The sequence below is a fragment of the Chenopodium album genome, chromosome 13, assembly GCF_948465745.1.
Source record: "Chenopodium album chromosome 13, dcCheAlbu1.1, whole genome shotgun sequence".
NCBI classification, from domain to species: Eukaryota; Viridiplantae; Streptophyta; class Magnoliopsida; order Caryophyllales; family Amaranthaceae; genus Chenopodium; species Chenopodium album.
The window spans coordinates 49,690,870-49,707,418 of NC_137846.1; the positions used below are offsets into that span (position 1 = coordinate 49,690,870).

The 16,549-nt window shown below is 35.2% G+C and overlaps 1 protein-coding gene across 1 annotated transcript; it reads right to left on the reverse strand.

Moving 5' to 3' along the window:
* Positions 1-666: 666 nt before the first annotated feature.
* On the reverse strand, positions 667-16,040 carry LOC145574890 (double-strand break repair protein MRE11-like). Its single transcript, XM_081632769.1, has 22 exons — positions 14,744-16,040; positions 13,722-13,857; positions 13,334-13,491; positions 12,199-12,289; positions 10,261-10,380; positions 10,123-10,191; positions 9,940-10,031; positions 9,681-9,783; positions 9,498-9,605; positions 9,356-9,418; positions 9,199-9,270; positions 8,929-9,006; positions 8,167-8,229; positions 7,763-7,826; positions 4,995-5,077; positions 3,869-3,982; positions 3,650-3,727; positions 3,506-3,559; positions 2,842-3,113; positions 1,745-1,865; positions 1,274-1,462; positions 667-984 (listed from the first exon to the last, which is right to left on the reverse strand). Coding segments are annotated over exons 1-22 (2,163 nt in total). The 5' UTR covers positions 14,746-16,040; the 3' UTR covers positions 667-951.
* Positions 16,041-16,549: the final 509 nt, after the last annotated feature.

Here is a 16,549-nt window from a genome sequence, read left to right on the forward strand (position 1 = left end):
GGGGGATTGTCTGCGTATCTGGATGTTCAACCATCGTTCTTTATCACGAGTTTAAGGCGAACCACCGAAAGGGCGAAAACGATGTAATCTTAACTTGAAGCTTATTTCAAGCTCGATTTTGTCAAATTAAATCCCACAATGCTTCATTAGTAATGCCCGTGTATTGTTGAAAATTTTATCATTTTGGGTTAACTATTCCCTAAATTTAATTTTTTTTTTAGGGTGTTCTTTAAATATTGCGGCAAAGTTGCCACCGTGCCGATATTCATGGAAGAAGAGAGTTGTAGACAACGTTCATGGAGGAAGAAGAAGCAAGTGTGGTGATGGTGGTGTGCCAGTGTTTGTGCTTGGACAAAGAAGATAAGAAGAATAGGATATTAACTGGTTGGCTCATTTCGAAATGAAATGTACATATGGTGCCACACTATGTTATATGACCTGGGACGCATCCAATACAATCACACCTGTGTTTGGATCAATATGAAAATTTGTATTATTAACACTCTTTGTTCATAATTTCGTCAAGTAATTGGGCTACCAGCTTATAATTAGTTGAACATTAGTACCCTATGTAAAGTAAAGATTACGCTTCATAATGTCTTATGCATATTATTTACATCACCAATTTAATAGAGAACGCTCATAGTAGATGCTCAACCACGAATCTGCAGGAAACCTTCATGATGAAATATATACCAAATAGTTTTAATATACAGCAATGAAGTACTGGAAAAACGGCAAACAAATTCATAGCAAAACTTCCAAATTTAACTATACATTGGCCAACTGGAAAATCGCCAATTATGGAAAATTCACTATAAGATCACCATATTTTGGTCCCTATATTCATCGCTGAATTTCCAAACTTTTTCATAAGGTGGCACTTGAAACAGCTCGTTACAGGAAGTGAATTCAATGCCAATTTGGTGAGGACTAGAAGACTGCATCAATTCATCGTCTTAAAGCTCCATAATTTCTTGTGACCTGAAAAAAAAAACCACTATAAATTAGGTCTAAAACATATATTAAGTGGTCTAAAACCCTTTTGGTTCTTTAAAGTGAGGGCAAAGGCCATCTAAATCTACACTACTGTATAAATCTAGCTCAAGGGCAAGGGCCCTTTGAAATACAAGAAATTTCATGCTCAAATACAGCAGGAAACCAAAAGTAGAAAGGCACACTGAAATGAACTTAAAGAAATTATGTTCAGATGCACAGGTTAGAGCAATGAAAGAAGCCAAAGTCAGATTAATCAATCATACATCACTCTGACCTTGGGTTGAGACTTGTTAAACCGACTGGGTATGTCATCATCATCGTCATCGTCTTTGCCCATAAGCATCTTTTGAAGCGAAGAGCTCCCCGATTGTTTTCCCCTCTTCGAGGGCTGTGTAGAACCTCTACCCCTTCCTCTTGGTGCAGCTCGTTTGCGACCTTTTCCTTGAAGTTTTTCATCATCACCCTAGCAAGAAAAACAATGGCATATACTAGAAGAATTTGAAACCAAAAGGACAGAGATGTAAACAGCTTTGCGCCCCTACCCCTGTCGCAGCAGAAGGGCCTGTATACATTACCCTCAACATGTTCAATGATTGTCACTGTTATATTAACTTTGTTGCTCCTAATAAAATTATGTGTAGTTTCTTTCTTTCAGAAATTATATAATAAAATAATTACCAGGCTTCAAATTCCCCCTCAGAAATTAGTTACAAGTTATCATGCATACAAAGAGGAGATCACATACCGAACTGTCAGCAACCTCCTGAACTAAGTACTCCTCTGCTTCATCACTCGAGGCAGAATCAACATTATCATCATCACCAGCAATATTATGAACTGAGGCTGAACCAGCAACCGATGAAGATCTGCAGTTTAGAGAGCTATTAAGAAATCACCAAATCTACAAGAATGTAATTGAGTAGACAACATTTACACTATTATCTACTTCCTCGGTTTTTTTTTTTTTTTTTTTATTACATGCAATACTTTGACTTTTGCACTATTCATATACTGCACTTTTATTAGCTTAGTTGATTTATATTTAATGAAATATATAGTCGTGGGATTTGTTAGATTCGTCTCAATTTACATTTTCACAATATTAAAGTTTTGAAACATTCATATTGGTAATTAAAGATGGTGATAGAAATAATGCATTGACAAGCGTGAAATGAAAAGCAATTAAAAATAAAAAAAAATAAAAATAAAAAATAAATAAAAGAGGAAGTAGACTGCTGACAAAAATACAGACAACTTGAATTTCACCTTAAGACGAAGTGCATGTCCCAATTTTTCTCTTCCTCTCAATCCCAAATATTTCATTACTTTAAACTATAATCTATGAGGAATCAGTCAATCAGCAACTTCATTGAACTGCAACAAAAGCTTGCATAATCCCCACACCTTTTGTCTACATATAAATTTCCAGTCAAGAAAGAAGTAAAGGAATATACGAAATGAGATTCTTGATATGCACTAATGGAGGTAACTGGGTAATCCAACCTTGAGGATGCACACACACACACACACACACTCACTCCCACACACACACACACACACACACACACACTCACACACACACACACACACACACCCCTACCAAAAAAGAATTTGAAAACATAGATTCTCACACAGCAAAACAAATACGAAGTATGATAAATATGTCATCCAAACCAACATACATTGGGAAAAGGAGTTAAATTACTTAGGATCTCCCCATCAAAAATCCAACCATTTTAGGTTAAATATGCAACTTTTGTGTACAATCACGTGAACATACAGAGTATAGGTAGAGGAGACAAACAGGGAATTGATAATGAAGTAGGCATGAAAAAATCAAACCTTTGAGAACGGCGGAAACCCAAGGATGCATCAAGAGTTGTCTGCTTCATATTGATGGCATCTTTTCCTTTACCCCTTCCTCTTCCCCTTCCCCTTCCTCTCGTTGAGGTTTTACCAGTTTCAGCAGCATCATGGGAGGAGCCAAGGGCCTTAGTGGTTGCTTTCTTGCCTCGAGCAGTAGATTTCAACCCAGAAAGTTGGGTGGCATCATCATCATCATCACTAAAAGATGCTGCATTTTTTGTTCCTGCCATGTGCTTACCCCGGAACTCCTACAAAGAGAACAAAAATTACATCATCAACAACCTATAAGATTCATCACAACCACACAAATCCTGTGCCAGCTATTATCAAATCCAAATACTATCCAAAAATAAGTTCAATGCTCTAGCTAGATGAGAGCATCATAACAAATATTGAGTCCCTTGTATTATCAGAAGACAACAAGGCAAAGTGGTATATTTGAGCAGTCATTCTGTCAGTTTCAAAGTCTGACTGACTTTAGTTCTAAATTAATGATGCTCTTCTTTTGTTCAACAGATGCATAATCCGTTCATCTAATATGTAGCAGATTTCCAGAAATAAGTTCAAGAAAAGGTTTCAGGAATTACATGAACACAGAGCCTCGATAACAAACAGAGTTGACTTTAGAAAGAGAACAAACCTCTGATGGAGCACTGAAGGAAAAAGTCTCCGTTGCCCTATGTTTAACACGTTCCTTAAGAGAATAAATAAAAGAATAATTAGACTCAAAATTTTGCTGTAGTAATAAAGATAAAGCTTTGGAATATCTTAGATAAAGTCTTGCCTCTAAACACTCTCCGACTTTGACAATCAAGTCTTCTTCCTCAAACTTCACTGTGTCTGAGTCTTCAGCAATTTTGCTCTACAGAGATGAATGACGCATTATGTTAAGAAAAGGTACTAAACAAAACAAGGAAAAGTAAAATATCTAAGGCTCATCATCATAAAAAAATCTACACTTGATGAGTAAACAGAGACGAATCTTCTACTGATAACAACTTACACGTGTTTCATCAAGATTGTGTTGCAAGCAAGCATGGAAAGCCAATTTGTCATCTTTACTGACAAAATTATGTAGTGCAATATCCAGATCATTGACAGGAAGGATCTCCATTTTCTGCAGGATAATTAGAAGACAATAAGCAAACTTCGGGCAGTTCATGTAGCTGTTTTCATAATCATGACATACTGACACATTTGATAACAAACTGGTTTAGCAAATATGCATTTGACACAAGAAAAGGGAGGAGCAGAGGGGAAATGGAGGCCTGGCCTCCATGGCCCAAATTTGCATCCTTTTATATTTCTAAGTTGGGCCCCATTGCCTGTTATTTTATGTGCAAGTATGTTATTTCCGTCTGATATAGACGTTTACCTGGCTAAGGTGGTCACAGGGAAACAGAAAACAATCCTCTTGAATAGACAAGGTTCTGGGACCAAGTCCTTATAAAAGCAATGTTGGTAATGTTATTTTTTCACTATTTTCTATTCCAATTTCCCACCTATCATTTCCTCTTTTTTTATTTTCCCTATTTTCCCCTACATTTCCCATTTCTCTTATTTCCTAATCCCTATTTCTTATGCTTACCACTTGCATTAATTCTACCTAGTTTATAATGTCGTGACTGTATTATTATATATTATTAATCCCTCTGCCTTTTTTTTTAAATGCATGAACGTTTGGGGAGAATGGGAGATTTAGTAGATAAAGTTGAATTTGTTAAACAGTAGTATGTGAGTTGAAATGTCCAATTGTTGCATTTAAAAAATTGCAAAATTTTGATATTGTAGCTTTGTAGAATGTGATATTTGTAGATTATGTGAGTTGAAATATCACATTTTAATCTTTGCAGATCGAAATTTTGTAGTTTCGTAGAATGTGATATTGGTAGATTAAACTGTGATATTTGTAGAATCAACCACCACCACCGCCCAATACAAAGCCCAGCCAAGTAGGGTGCGAGGAGGTCCAAATGAAGACAACATTTACCAATTACCATAACTAATCCAAACCAATAAAGAAACATGTGAATGAAGTAGAACTGTAGAATTTTGTTTTAAAAAAAAAACGCGGGGGAGGGGGGGGGGGGGGGGGGGGGCAGATGTAAATCAAACACTATAATGCATACCAAATTACTCTCAGCAACCAAAGCCTCAATATTCTGTTGGTTTAGTTCTTCCGGTCGGAATTTCTCAGAATTGTCAATTTTCCCTAAAATAAGAAAATCAAAGTACACTTATATAACAAATTGATACACAATAAGGAAATTTGAATATGTACTACAGCAAGAATGTAAAAGATTGAATTCAAAAGGGATGTGACAAGAAGCAGCCCCAATACAGACCTGCATTTGGATTAAAAAAACATAAACAGCTATCTAGATCTAAATATACAGAAACCGTCTTGTTTCCTATTACTTTTTGGTAGAAGGTAAGCATTCTAAGCAATCTTATCAAAAATGAAAAACATATCAAGGACATGCAGGCAAAAACTGCTATACAGCAGGATAAACTAAAGAGCATATACAAACTTTGAAACCAGTCTTTATTAATCCAGTATTTCTGCTGAAGCATAAATATTGAGGCAAGTCGCATCATAAAGTGGCTCCCAACAAGAAACATGAATTATGTTCCATGAAATACACCAAAAGATCATCATAAATTTAGTGCTGCACATGGTGCAAACCCTACTGATCTACATCTCCATATAAAAATAGGCTAACAGCACAGCATCCTCAGCAATTCAAATTTCTCCAAAGATATCGAGCCACTTGATATTGAATAATGGCATACAATCAACACCAGACATTAGGAAGGCTGGAACAAACAAAAATCCTGTGTAGCCTGGCACATAATTTGTATGAATCTTGCCTAAAGCTAAGGGGAAAAAAAAGGAATTCTAAAAAGGCAGAGGTAGGAATGTTAGGTTTATGAGATTGTAAGTACTGCAGCCACCTAGGAACTAATTTCCCAGTCTCTTAAAAACCCACACAAGTCTTGGCTTCCCAAAGGACTTTAAGCACTGATTGCTTCCCATCAGCATTCCCAATGGCACCAAAAATTGAAAGCAATCATAGAAAGTCTCACATTTCAGGATGCTATTTAAAGGGTATACATTCCAGGATAAAGAAACTGCACAACCATTCATGGAGATTCATTCAATAAGAAGTAGCAGGAAAAGAATAGAGTTTTCCATAGCAATTGAGTTTCTGAAACATCCAAATCAGGCTTAGTAAAAAAAATCTGCCTCATATGCCATGTAACATGAACATGGGTGCGGATCCAAGTGTCCAATACAACCTTTTTAAAATAAATGGATATGGTAACACCATCCTTATTTGATACAGGTTTGGCAATACGGTATGTATAAAATTTAATAAAAAGTATACTCTATACAAAAATTAAGGGAAAAATATGGCATTACTATAGGTGAGTTTATTAAGTATGGACTCCTAACTTGTAGGAAATTACTCTTTTTTATTGTTCCTTGTTGACTTATAATACTATTAACATACTAATGTATAAAAGCAAAAGTTATCATGCAATAAATTATTGGATTTGTCTCAACGTAGTCTTGTCAAAATATCAAATTTCTTTAATGATTTACTTGGAACATAATTAAAGATACAAGTTAAGCATTTGGCGAATGCAAAATTCAATATGGTCATATGGAACGAAAATAAAATAAAATAAAAACTGGAGGGACTAGGGAGAATTATTTTTGGCCCAACATAACGACCAAATCAAGAGCATTTGTGATTGGCCATCTGCCTCATACTTCTATTAGTTATACGGTTATACCCATGCAGTCACATGCAAGCAAAGTAAATAGCTTATTGATTTGTAATAGCTTGCCAGCTTTCATTGAGGGGAGAGAGATATACTCCATTTGCTGCACAAAGGCAAGAGAGAGAATATGAATTCATCTGGTTATCTTTTAGTGAATTTTATCAATGATTGATGTACTTTACTTCACATTTAGTTGATTACTATACTATTGTTTTCTTTAACTTCCAATTCATATTTTATTTTCTTTACTTCGAATTTTGCTTTCATTTACATATATGTATTGGAGTAGGTTTTTATCTAGGGTTTGATTATGAATTGATGCATGATTTTTCCCCAAATCCTAAATTATATGATTATGCTTATTTCAATTGTGATTATTATCAATACTAGATTAGGCGTAATTTGATGTTGGTTTTGCACCAAATATCTAACGGGAGTTGGACTTAAACAGTTGCGATTTATTTAGGTAAAATGGATAGTTAGGAAGTTAGGATGCTATGTTATATGTCTCTTAGTTTATATAATTCCAAGGAAGGTATTATTGTATTTTACACAGACCATATATACTCATGAGAAGTTTATTGGTTATTGGGGGTATCTTTCCTAATCGCAATACAACCAAATTTATAGGGATAGAAAGTATCTTTGTGTTAGACTCATGCTTGCAGGGATACACAACTCTAAATACTTGAATTCTTGTACTAGATTATTCTTCATACATATCTAACCCAATTTAGTTCTACTATCAATTAAAAGTTGACTATAAAACAACCTTCTCTATGTAGAATCAACCCTAACTTACCCTATTACATAGTCAAAAGGATTAGCAATGAGACCATCGTATATATATCAAGTTGCATAATTATACACAAAACCACACAGCTATACATAAAATGCATTGCTATATGTATATCTGCATGGCTGTATATAGCGTATAAACCCATGTATGAAAATGTTAAAGAAAGGAGGAATTATGGAGCAATGGGTTCAAGTGAGTAAATGACATGGGGATCCAAGAAAAAACATAAACAAGTCACCGTTTCCTCAACCTTAGCAATCAAACAAATTAATAAAAATTGTGAACAGCACTGCCTACAGGATTATTTACCTTCACTTCGATTCTTAACCCGTGAAGCCTTTGAGAATATCAGGATATCCTGAGGATTTGCCACCTATTAATTGCAAAGATTATTATTTCATTAACAATTATGAGTACAATGTAGCTTGATAGTAGTACAACAACCATGCCAAATAATTTGCATGAGTTTGAAGAGCATTAAGATTATAAAAATAGTCAAATTCCTTTCAAATAAAAAAAAAAAAAAAAAAAGAAAATAATTAAATTCATATCAGTATTTTTGCATTGAAGTCCCAACTAAAGCAAAGTATTTATCACACAGATGATAATTGTAAGTGTCTTGTAGGTAATAGGGGTGTGAATTAAGGCATAATATAAATGGGATGTTAAACAAAATAATGTGTGAATATCAAGGGACGAATGAAATGGTATACCTTGCCCACATATTTCTGACCAAATCTTTGAGGATTTATTGTCATAAATCCTGAATAATCTACCTATCATCACAAAAGACTGAAATAAGCACAGTATAGAAAAGATTTTTGATTGAAAGAATGTGATTCAACAAGAAATAGAAAATCATGATTAAAAGCAATGAATGATATGAAAAGGAACCTTCAACAAATCCTAATTTCCAACTAAGCTATAATAAGTCCAACATAACTTATAAAATCAACTGTTTTTCCTTCAACTGCTTGAAAGAAATTTCAGAAATAACAGAAAAATGGATGGCAGGACAAAACATGGCAAATCTCAGAACATATTTATTACTACTGGTAAAGATTTCATCTTCAAGGAAAACCGAAATTTGGAACCCTTACGTCTTGCACAATGATTTCAACTGATGGCACCAAAGCACCAAATGCAACCTTTGTCCCTCCGCCCCCAATAAGACGTGTGTCAGTATTTTATGAACTTCATTATGTTTTAGTACAAATTAAATCTTTAAGAGGCAAGAACTTAGTAAGTGGAAAATAATAGGTGGTCAAACACCAACACGATACTTAACAGGAGACTCCACTTATTGATTATAGTCTCCAGATGTTGTTTCAGTTCTAGAATATCATATTTGATGACCCGTCATTGGAGGCTAAAGCTTAAGCTCAATTATAATAATGACAATGTTAGAAAGTTACATATTCATCGAAAGTGCAGCAATTAATATCAATCGTTTTTATAAATTAAGCAGGACTAACCTTTACTCGGACCAATGGAAGCTTCACCTCAGCTTTGTTGACCGCTTTTCTGTTAGACTTCTCAATCAGATCTCTGACCTAAGCAATTTAGACTACATTATCTACACTAAAATCAAATTAAGATACTATGAATATGAAGCATCACCACCAGAAACTAACTACGGAGTAGAAACTTTTTGAGATTGGGTATTGAAAGGGTGTGACAGAAACAGATGTAGGGGGGTACTCAACAGACATTTAATAGGAATTATTTTAAATAGATCTATTTACCACTTTATCCAAGTGCTCAAGAATTGCATTCTGATCACTTTGATCGATATCCGTTACATCTTTTAACACAACCTGAAGATTGAACAACAAAGTGTAAGGGAACTGGGTAATTTTGTCTTTCACCATAATCAGCATTATATAATCTGTAAGTAATTACCTCAGCATATTCAAAAGGCCTCACAGATTGCAGAGGTATTTTGGTTGGGCGATATTGATTTCCCTAAACAAGCACAATAAGTAATCGATATGTAGTTACAGTAGAAAAGGTACAAAAGCTCAATAATAATTTATTGCACCACCTTAATTTCTAAGAGAAGAACATGTTTTGGCTTCGATTCCCCGTCAATTAACGATGTTGCAACAGAAGAACCAGGTTGTGTGATATGAAAACCCATTCCGGAAACTTCCTGTGAAATTAATAGTCCCTCAATTTTAGGAATGAATGATGAAGGTGAGTAGTCGTGAGAAATCTAATACTGCACCTGGGGGTCAATTAGGCATTCATGTTCATGCCCCCAAACTACAAAATCAAGAAATCGTGGTAAAAAATGCTCATTTATAGCATTTTTAGGATTTGTTTTTATTCTGCACAAAAGAAAGACCTTGTTAGAAAGCATAAACACTACTGCTAACATCTAAAATCTCAGGTTATGAAATCTCCAGCATTTACATTACATCCACATATCTATAGGATGAATAGATAAGGAATTCATGTTGAACAGAAATCGGTAATGTTAGTACCTATTCTGGTGGAGAACAAGGATATTAAACCAATCCGAAACTTGACATCCTTCTTGTGCTTCAGGGCGCATCCACTGAACAGCATGGGGAGTCTAGGACCAAGAAATCGACAAATTTATATTTAATTAGAAACTCTAACTCAGAACTATACATATAAACTAGATAGAAAGAGAAAGAAGGCACCTGAAACATTCTGTTTAACCTTTCGTCCCGTATATTTCCAAGGCCATATAAAGCCACAGACGTGGAACCCTGCAAAAACATAACCCATTCAGTGCAAAGTTGACAATTAAAAAAAAACTGAGAAACTTCAAGACTAACCTTCCTGATAAGGATTGGGCAAACAGTAATCTGGCCAACCCCAGATCCTCCAAGATCCATTTTACCAAAATAATTGACAAGATTGCATGCTGAGAGGATATCAACAGCAGATAGATTGTCCTGTTATCAAAATAAAGTAAACCTTCAGCATAGCAGAAAAAAATTACCAGGAAGCATGTAATGATAACCACGTGCTTTCATTGATAAAATCTCTCTACCTAAAAGATGAATAAATAAATTTATATTTAAAAAAATTAGAGAAAAAAAAAACCCCACTTCAAAAGATTATTTAAACATTGACAATGCCAGGCAATACAGAAAAAAGAACACCCTCTAGGAAAAAACCTAATCATTGATGTAGCAGAATATACATGTGAATATCTTATTAAATGTTCGCATTTAGCAAGGTGGATACCTAGAAGCTATACATAGTTATCCATAGCACAAGTTGTAGTCTAAACAAATCAGATTTTAAAAACCACTCCCCTTTAGATTCCCACCCTATTGCTATGCATCAGTGTCAAAGGAAGGGGGGCAATTTAGGTAGCAGCATGATGATCCATCATTAATAGCTAAGAAGAAGAAGATAGGTGGTTGAAAGACGGCACGTTGATTTTGTAGAGAGTTTTGTTTAGTTTTTAGATAGTTGATTGGGAGAGAGCCAAGCCTCTCAGAAGCTTGAAACTATCCACATTCAGTGCTGCTTTCTAGAAATTAATCAACCAATCCTCATCATCTTCCTTTAATCTCACATTTCTTCTCTTAATTCTGTCCAAAGCTAAGTTAATTCTTAGCAAAAAGGTCGATAATGCTAAAAGAGGGGCAATTTATGCAGTAGCATAATAATTCTGTTATTAGTAGCTTGAAGAAGATGATAGTCAATTAGTGTGGGTAAAAGCTCTATAAATAGAGCAAATCAATGAGGGGGTGTTGAATATTGATTAGTGTTTTGTCAAGCATTTAGGTTGCTAATTTGGGAGAGAGCAAGAGTCTTAAAAGCTTATAATAATCCACATTTACAACCTCAACCATATGAAAATACCCACCCTTTCCAAATTCCACCAAATAATTGATTCCAGAGAATTCTTTTCATCACACTAGTAAAATTTGGAATTCTCTTCATCACACAAGTAAAATTTAACTTTATGACTAGCAAAAAGCATTTGACATACTGTAGCTATGGTGAGACCATTCACAACCCTCTCATGGAAGGAAATTATTTAGCATGCAACTCCTTTTACATACACCCGGGTGCACATAGAGGTAGGTGCACCCAAGGGTGGTTTTTTGCTCATTTGATTGTTTTTTTTTTCCCTCTCATTTTAAGATTATAAAATGAGCAAAAAATACCTTAGGGTACACCTTACACCCGGGTGTATATAAATTTTTTTATACTACTCTAAGTATAAGGAAGGTATATCAGTTTTAATTATTTAACCCAGAGAATTGAGATTGGTATTACAAGAGCTTCACGAGTACAATTCCTCCGAACATCAGACGAGAGCGTTATGAAATCTAAGAGAATCATCTACCCCTATCAGCCCCAAGCAAAAACACACGAAAAAAAAATATGAATTCAGTGGTTCTTTCCCTATCTAAATAAGTATTTGGTAGTGAAGTTCTGAGATAATACATAAATAAATCAAACTCCAACTGTGGAAAAACCCACATTGGGAGTTTTTGTTGATTAGTGCAACACTTAACCTTAAGACCAGTCCATCTCAAAGCTTGAGTATATAGAAATAGTTTTACTGAGCACATTCACTAATTACTATCATGACACAGTTGGTCAACTCAATACCCTTTTCAGTTGCTACTTGCTAGTCAATGCCCAGTATAAATTGAGACCAGTACATCAGAAAGAAACAATCAATCACCAGACCTCACATGTATAAATTGAGAGAAAAGGAATTAATTTGTCTGTGCTACAGGCCATACCACTCCAGCAGGATCATCATGATTGCCATGAATTGTGAATACAGGCAAGCCAACATTGTAGTGAGGGTCCTCGTAATTTACATGACCAAATCTGTAGAGCAGAACAACACATTAACTATCAGACATACAGGAAAAAGCTCACAACCCAAAATAATAGTTGAAAAGGGTCCTAAGATTCACAACTGACAAATTGCCATCTATGCCTTCAACTTCAGTACAGCACTCTTATAGACTACAGTCAGTAGCACGTATCAGAAACCTAGAGATGAAATGCTCAAGAGACCAAGATCTCATCACTACCATATTGATAAGTTTTAAATGGTGGAATGTGAATCCCTAACATCATCCAGAATAAATTAGATTGGAATACAACAAAATATATCTTGGGGGGTCCCATGCAAATTACAGGGCTTCCTAAGGTTGTTCAAATCTCCTTCCTAATGGCTGTGGCCTCAGTTCAAACCAGTCTTTTGATGTGGTGCATATTTCAACCAAATAAAAAATTTAGAGCCATTGCAAGCAGCACTTCCTAATCAGCGGTCACTTAATTTGATTCTTGCACCGAAACATGCCTCCATCCACCAGGCGTGGTAACAACATTTTCATAATATAGCCCCAATTTCTCTGTCAAAGGATATCTGGAAATCATTAACATTGACCCCAATCTAGAAATAGCCAAAATATGCTTACGTCATCATCGTTTTTCAATGGAACTTTCCACTTATAATTCCAAAATCCAGACTACGATATATCTAAAAAGTTGCTGAGCTAAGACATATTACTAACAATAAGTTCAAATATTATTACAAAGAATTTCATTTCTTTTTTCATATGCATATAACTCTTTTTTAGTTTAAAAAAAAAAGAAAAAGAAAAAGAAAAAAAAAAGTTAAGGACAAAGAAGTAGATGCATTTAAACAAAAAAAGGTAATCTTCAAGAGAAAACCCACTTCCTTTCCAACACAAACAAGATGATACAGGATTTTTAGAACAGCAAAGCAAGTAAGCAACCACATCTTTGAAGAAAACCCAAGTGCAATTCAGGTCCAACATTCATATATATATAAAAAGACATAAATGTCAAATCTACAAGTCTCTCAAAGATAACATAGATAAAGATAAGTGCAAAACAAACCTGTTTGAAAAGTTTAAAGTCTGGTCACTCACAACTTGGAACTGCACTGGACGATCATTGAGGCAGTATTGACGAAGAATCTCCAGAGCCCTTACCAACGTTGACCTTGAAGGTTTGTTCTCGTGAAAGAGATCACCACCAAGAAGTATGAAGTCCACCTAATGGTCATATTATAGTCACAATAAGTATAACAAAATAATCATAATTTACAACAAAATGAGACTTATGTCCTCTAGAAGCATGAGAGAAGTATAATTGGCGTAAATCACATTTTGACCACAATCTATGACAGGCAAATTACAAGCTTCCATCAGAAGGAGATAATGGGTGTAGATTTCTTACACAATTCAATATAAAAGTACAGTAATTGGTAGGTACCAGAAATCACCTGCTTTTTCTCTGCTATTGAGCATATCTCCTCAAAAGACTCGAATGAATCATGCCGCCGTATCTCATCCTTCTCCATATAACCAAGGTGGCAATCTGTTGCTACAAGCACTCTTAATGTATCCTTTTCATCCTCCCTGAAAAAAATATCATATATCCCAATCACAAATTCACAACCACAACTCTGATAAGATAACTGCCGTAAAGTGCCAATTTCCAAGAGCACCACTCATACACAACATAAGACCCGAAATAGGACTAATATGATGCAAGGCGAGCTAGATGCAATCTCTGATCATATTTTTAATTGATTTTATGATTTACATGCATCACATAGGTCGAAAAGTTCACTTGAGCACAAAATTTCAAAGTGGTTAATTTTACGACTCAACATCAAGGTCAAGCTTGAGACAAGGAAACAACAAACATTAAGATAGACAGGAGCAACTTGATCAAACTCGAAAAAATAAATTGATTTCAGGTGCCGTTGAACAATTAAACTTTTCGCGATTTTATAGTTCAAATAAAGAGCTATAATTTGCTTCTTCTTCTTTCATAACTTTTTCAAGTTTAACAAAATCAACAAAATGAGAAAAACTACATAAATACCCGACCCGGCGACGGCCACAACAGCAAATATAATTACACCACAAGTCCACAATCGTAGCAAACAATAGGTAATCCATACTAACATAATAACATTACCAATTAATCAATTTAAAATGTGTTCAATTCAATTCAACAATTCGTTTTACAATTACTTGATATTATACGCAATTAAAAAGTAATTAAAATGCAAATTACAAGCCCTAACTAGCATTAAAAAAAAAGTTTAATATTAAGAACTCGTTAGCAAATCAAACACAACTAATTAGCCGATTAAGTAAGGAATCAATTAACGAATTCAGATTAAGCATAAATTTTGAAACAATTCTGACGTTGAAGCCTAAATTATGAAGCAAATTTTTCAAAAAAATTAAAAAGTAAATGAAATGTAGGAGAGAGAGGGAGAGGAATGCTAACATAGAAATGGCGCTGCTTCTGTGTTCTGCTGGTGCTGTGCTGCTTAAGTTAGAGAGAGAGAGAGAGGAGAGAGAAAGAGGGTTTTATTGAATTACAGAAAGGAAGACGATAGTATGGAAGTGGTAAGAACTTGCTGGCGGGAACAGAATTCTCCTCTAGCTTTTGTCAAGAGAAACAAAATATAAGAACAGGGTCTGACATTTCAATTTTTTTACACCCTACGGTACAACGTACACTCACTCGATTTTCTAAAGTTAATGTCAAATACGGACCTCAAACTAACGTATTTGTAGACTTGTAGTATTATAGGATTCTGATTTCCTGAAATAAACTGAACTGTTTATAAGAGAAGGAAATTGAATACTAAACTGAATTGAAATTAAGCAGAAGACAACAGGTTCTTAGTCCCCTTAATTATTGAGTGAGGCAATGATCCCTTAGCCATCAAGCAGTGCTATAAATACTTTAAGGACCTTGTCTAGTCATCAATAGTTGAGAGACATGCAATGCATGCTTAACTATAGTTTAAAGACTTTGTCTGCTTAGTCATTAATAGTTTAGGGACTTCCTTATAAAAATGTTTTTGATTAACACAAACTATTGGGTACAGTTCGGGTACCCGCATCCAAGTGTTTGTGCGTCTCGTACCATTTTGCTTTCTCTTTCTCTCTCCTTCTTCTCTTCCCTTCTCTTTCTCTCTCCTTCTTCTCTTATGCTCCTCCTTCTTTCTAAATCTAAATTAAAATCGAAACATCAATTGCATAAACAATTATAATTAATCCAAATGAGGTATTGTTTCGAAATTTGCTATTGAATCAAAATTGAAGATTTGCTATGTTTGAAAGTAGATGACGGATGCGGGTTGGCCTGGATGCGCAGCTGGGCTCCAGCGTGGTAGTCAGTGGGGGTTGCGGCAGGAAGGAGAAAGTGTGTGATTGGTTGTGTTGGTGGTGGGTGGGGGCTGCGGCAGGAAGGACGAAGGAGAGATCGAGAGTGTGGTGGTGGTTGTGTTGGTGGTGGGTGGGGGCTGCGGCAGGAAGAACGAAGGAGAGAGAGTGTGGTGGTGGTTGTGTTGGTGGTGGGTGGGGCTGCGGCAAGAAGGACGAAGGAGATATAGTATGGTGGTGCCGTGGTGGTTGTGTTGGTGGTGATAGGATTAGAAGAAAGAAAGAAATCTTGGACTCTTGGCTTATATGTTTTGTGAATCTACAAAGAGAAAGAAATAGAGGAAGAGTGGGAAAGGGGAGAGAGAATGAAACATTGTACTTATTTTGTACATAAGCTAATACAAGTAGTATATAAGCCAATTGATATTTCATATCAGTCACTATTAAAGACATTAATAAAAACGTATCAGCCAACAACAAATTCATATAAACTAACAAGAGGAGTATATCAGCCAACAAAAGGTACTTATCAGCCAACGGAAGGAACATATCAACCAACAAAAGGATGAAATCAACAAACAAAAGCAACAGGTAAGCCAACAAAATAAACATATCAGCCAACAAAATAAAACATATCAGCCAACAAAATAAAACATATAAACCAACAATTAAAATATACATATCAGCCAACAAAATAAATATATTAGCCAACTAAAGAAACATATAAGCCATATGATGTGTAATATCAGTCCACAAATAGAACCTATCAAAAATTTTAAAAAAAATATATCAACCAACAAAAAGAATATATATATTTTTTGGTGTTCCACCAGGTTCACCCTTTAGGCTAATCCGGATTCGGGAATCAGTTCTGGGTGGTTAGGTTCCAGTCCCCTCTCGATTGTTGTTGCTGGGGATC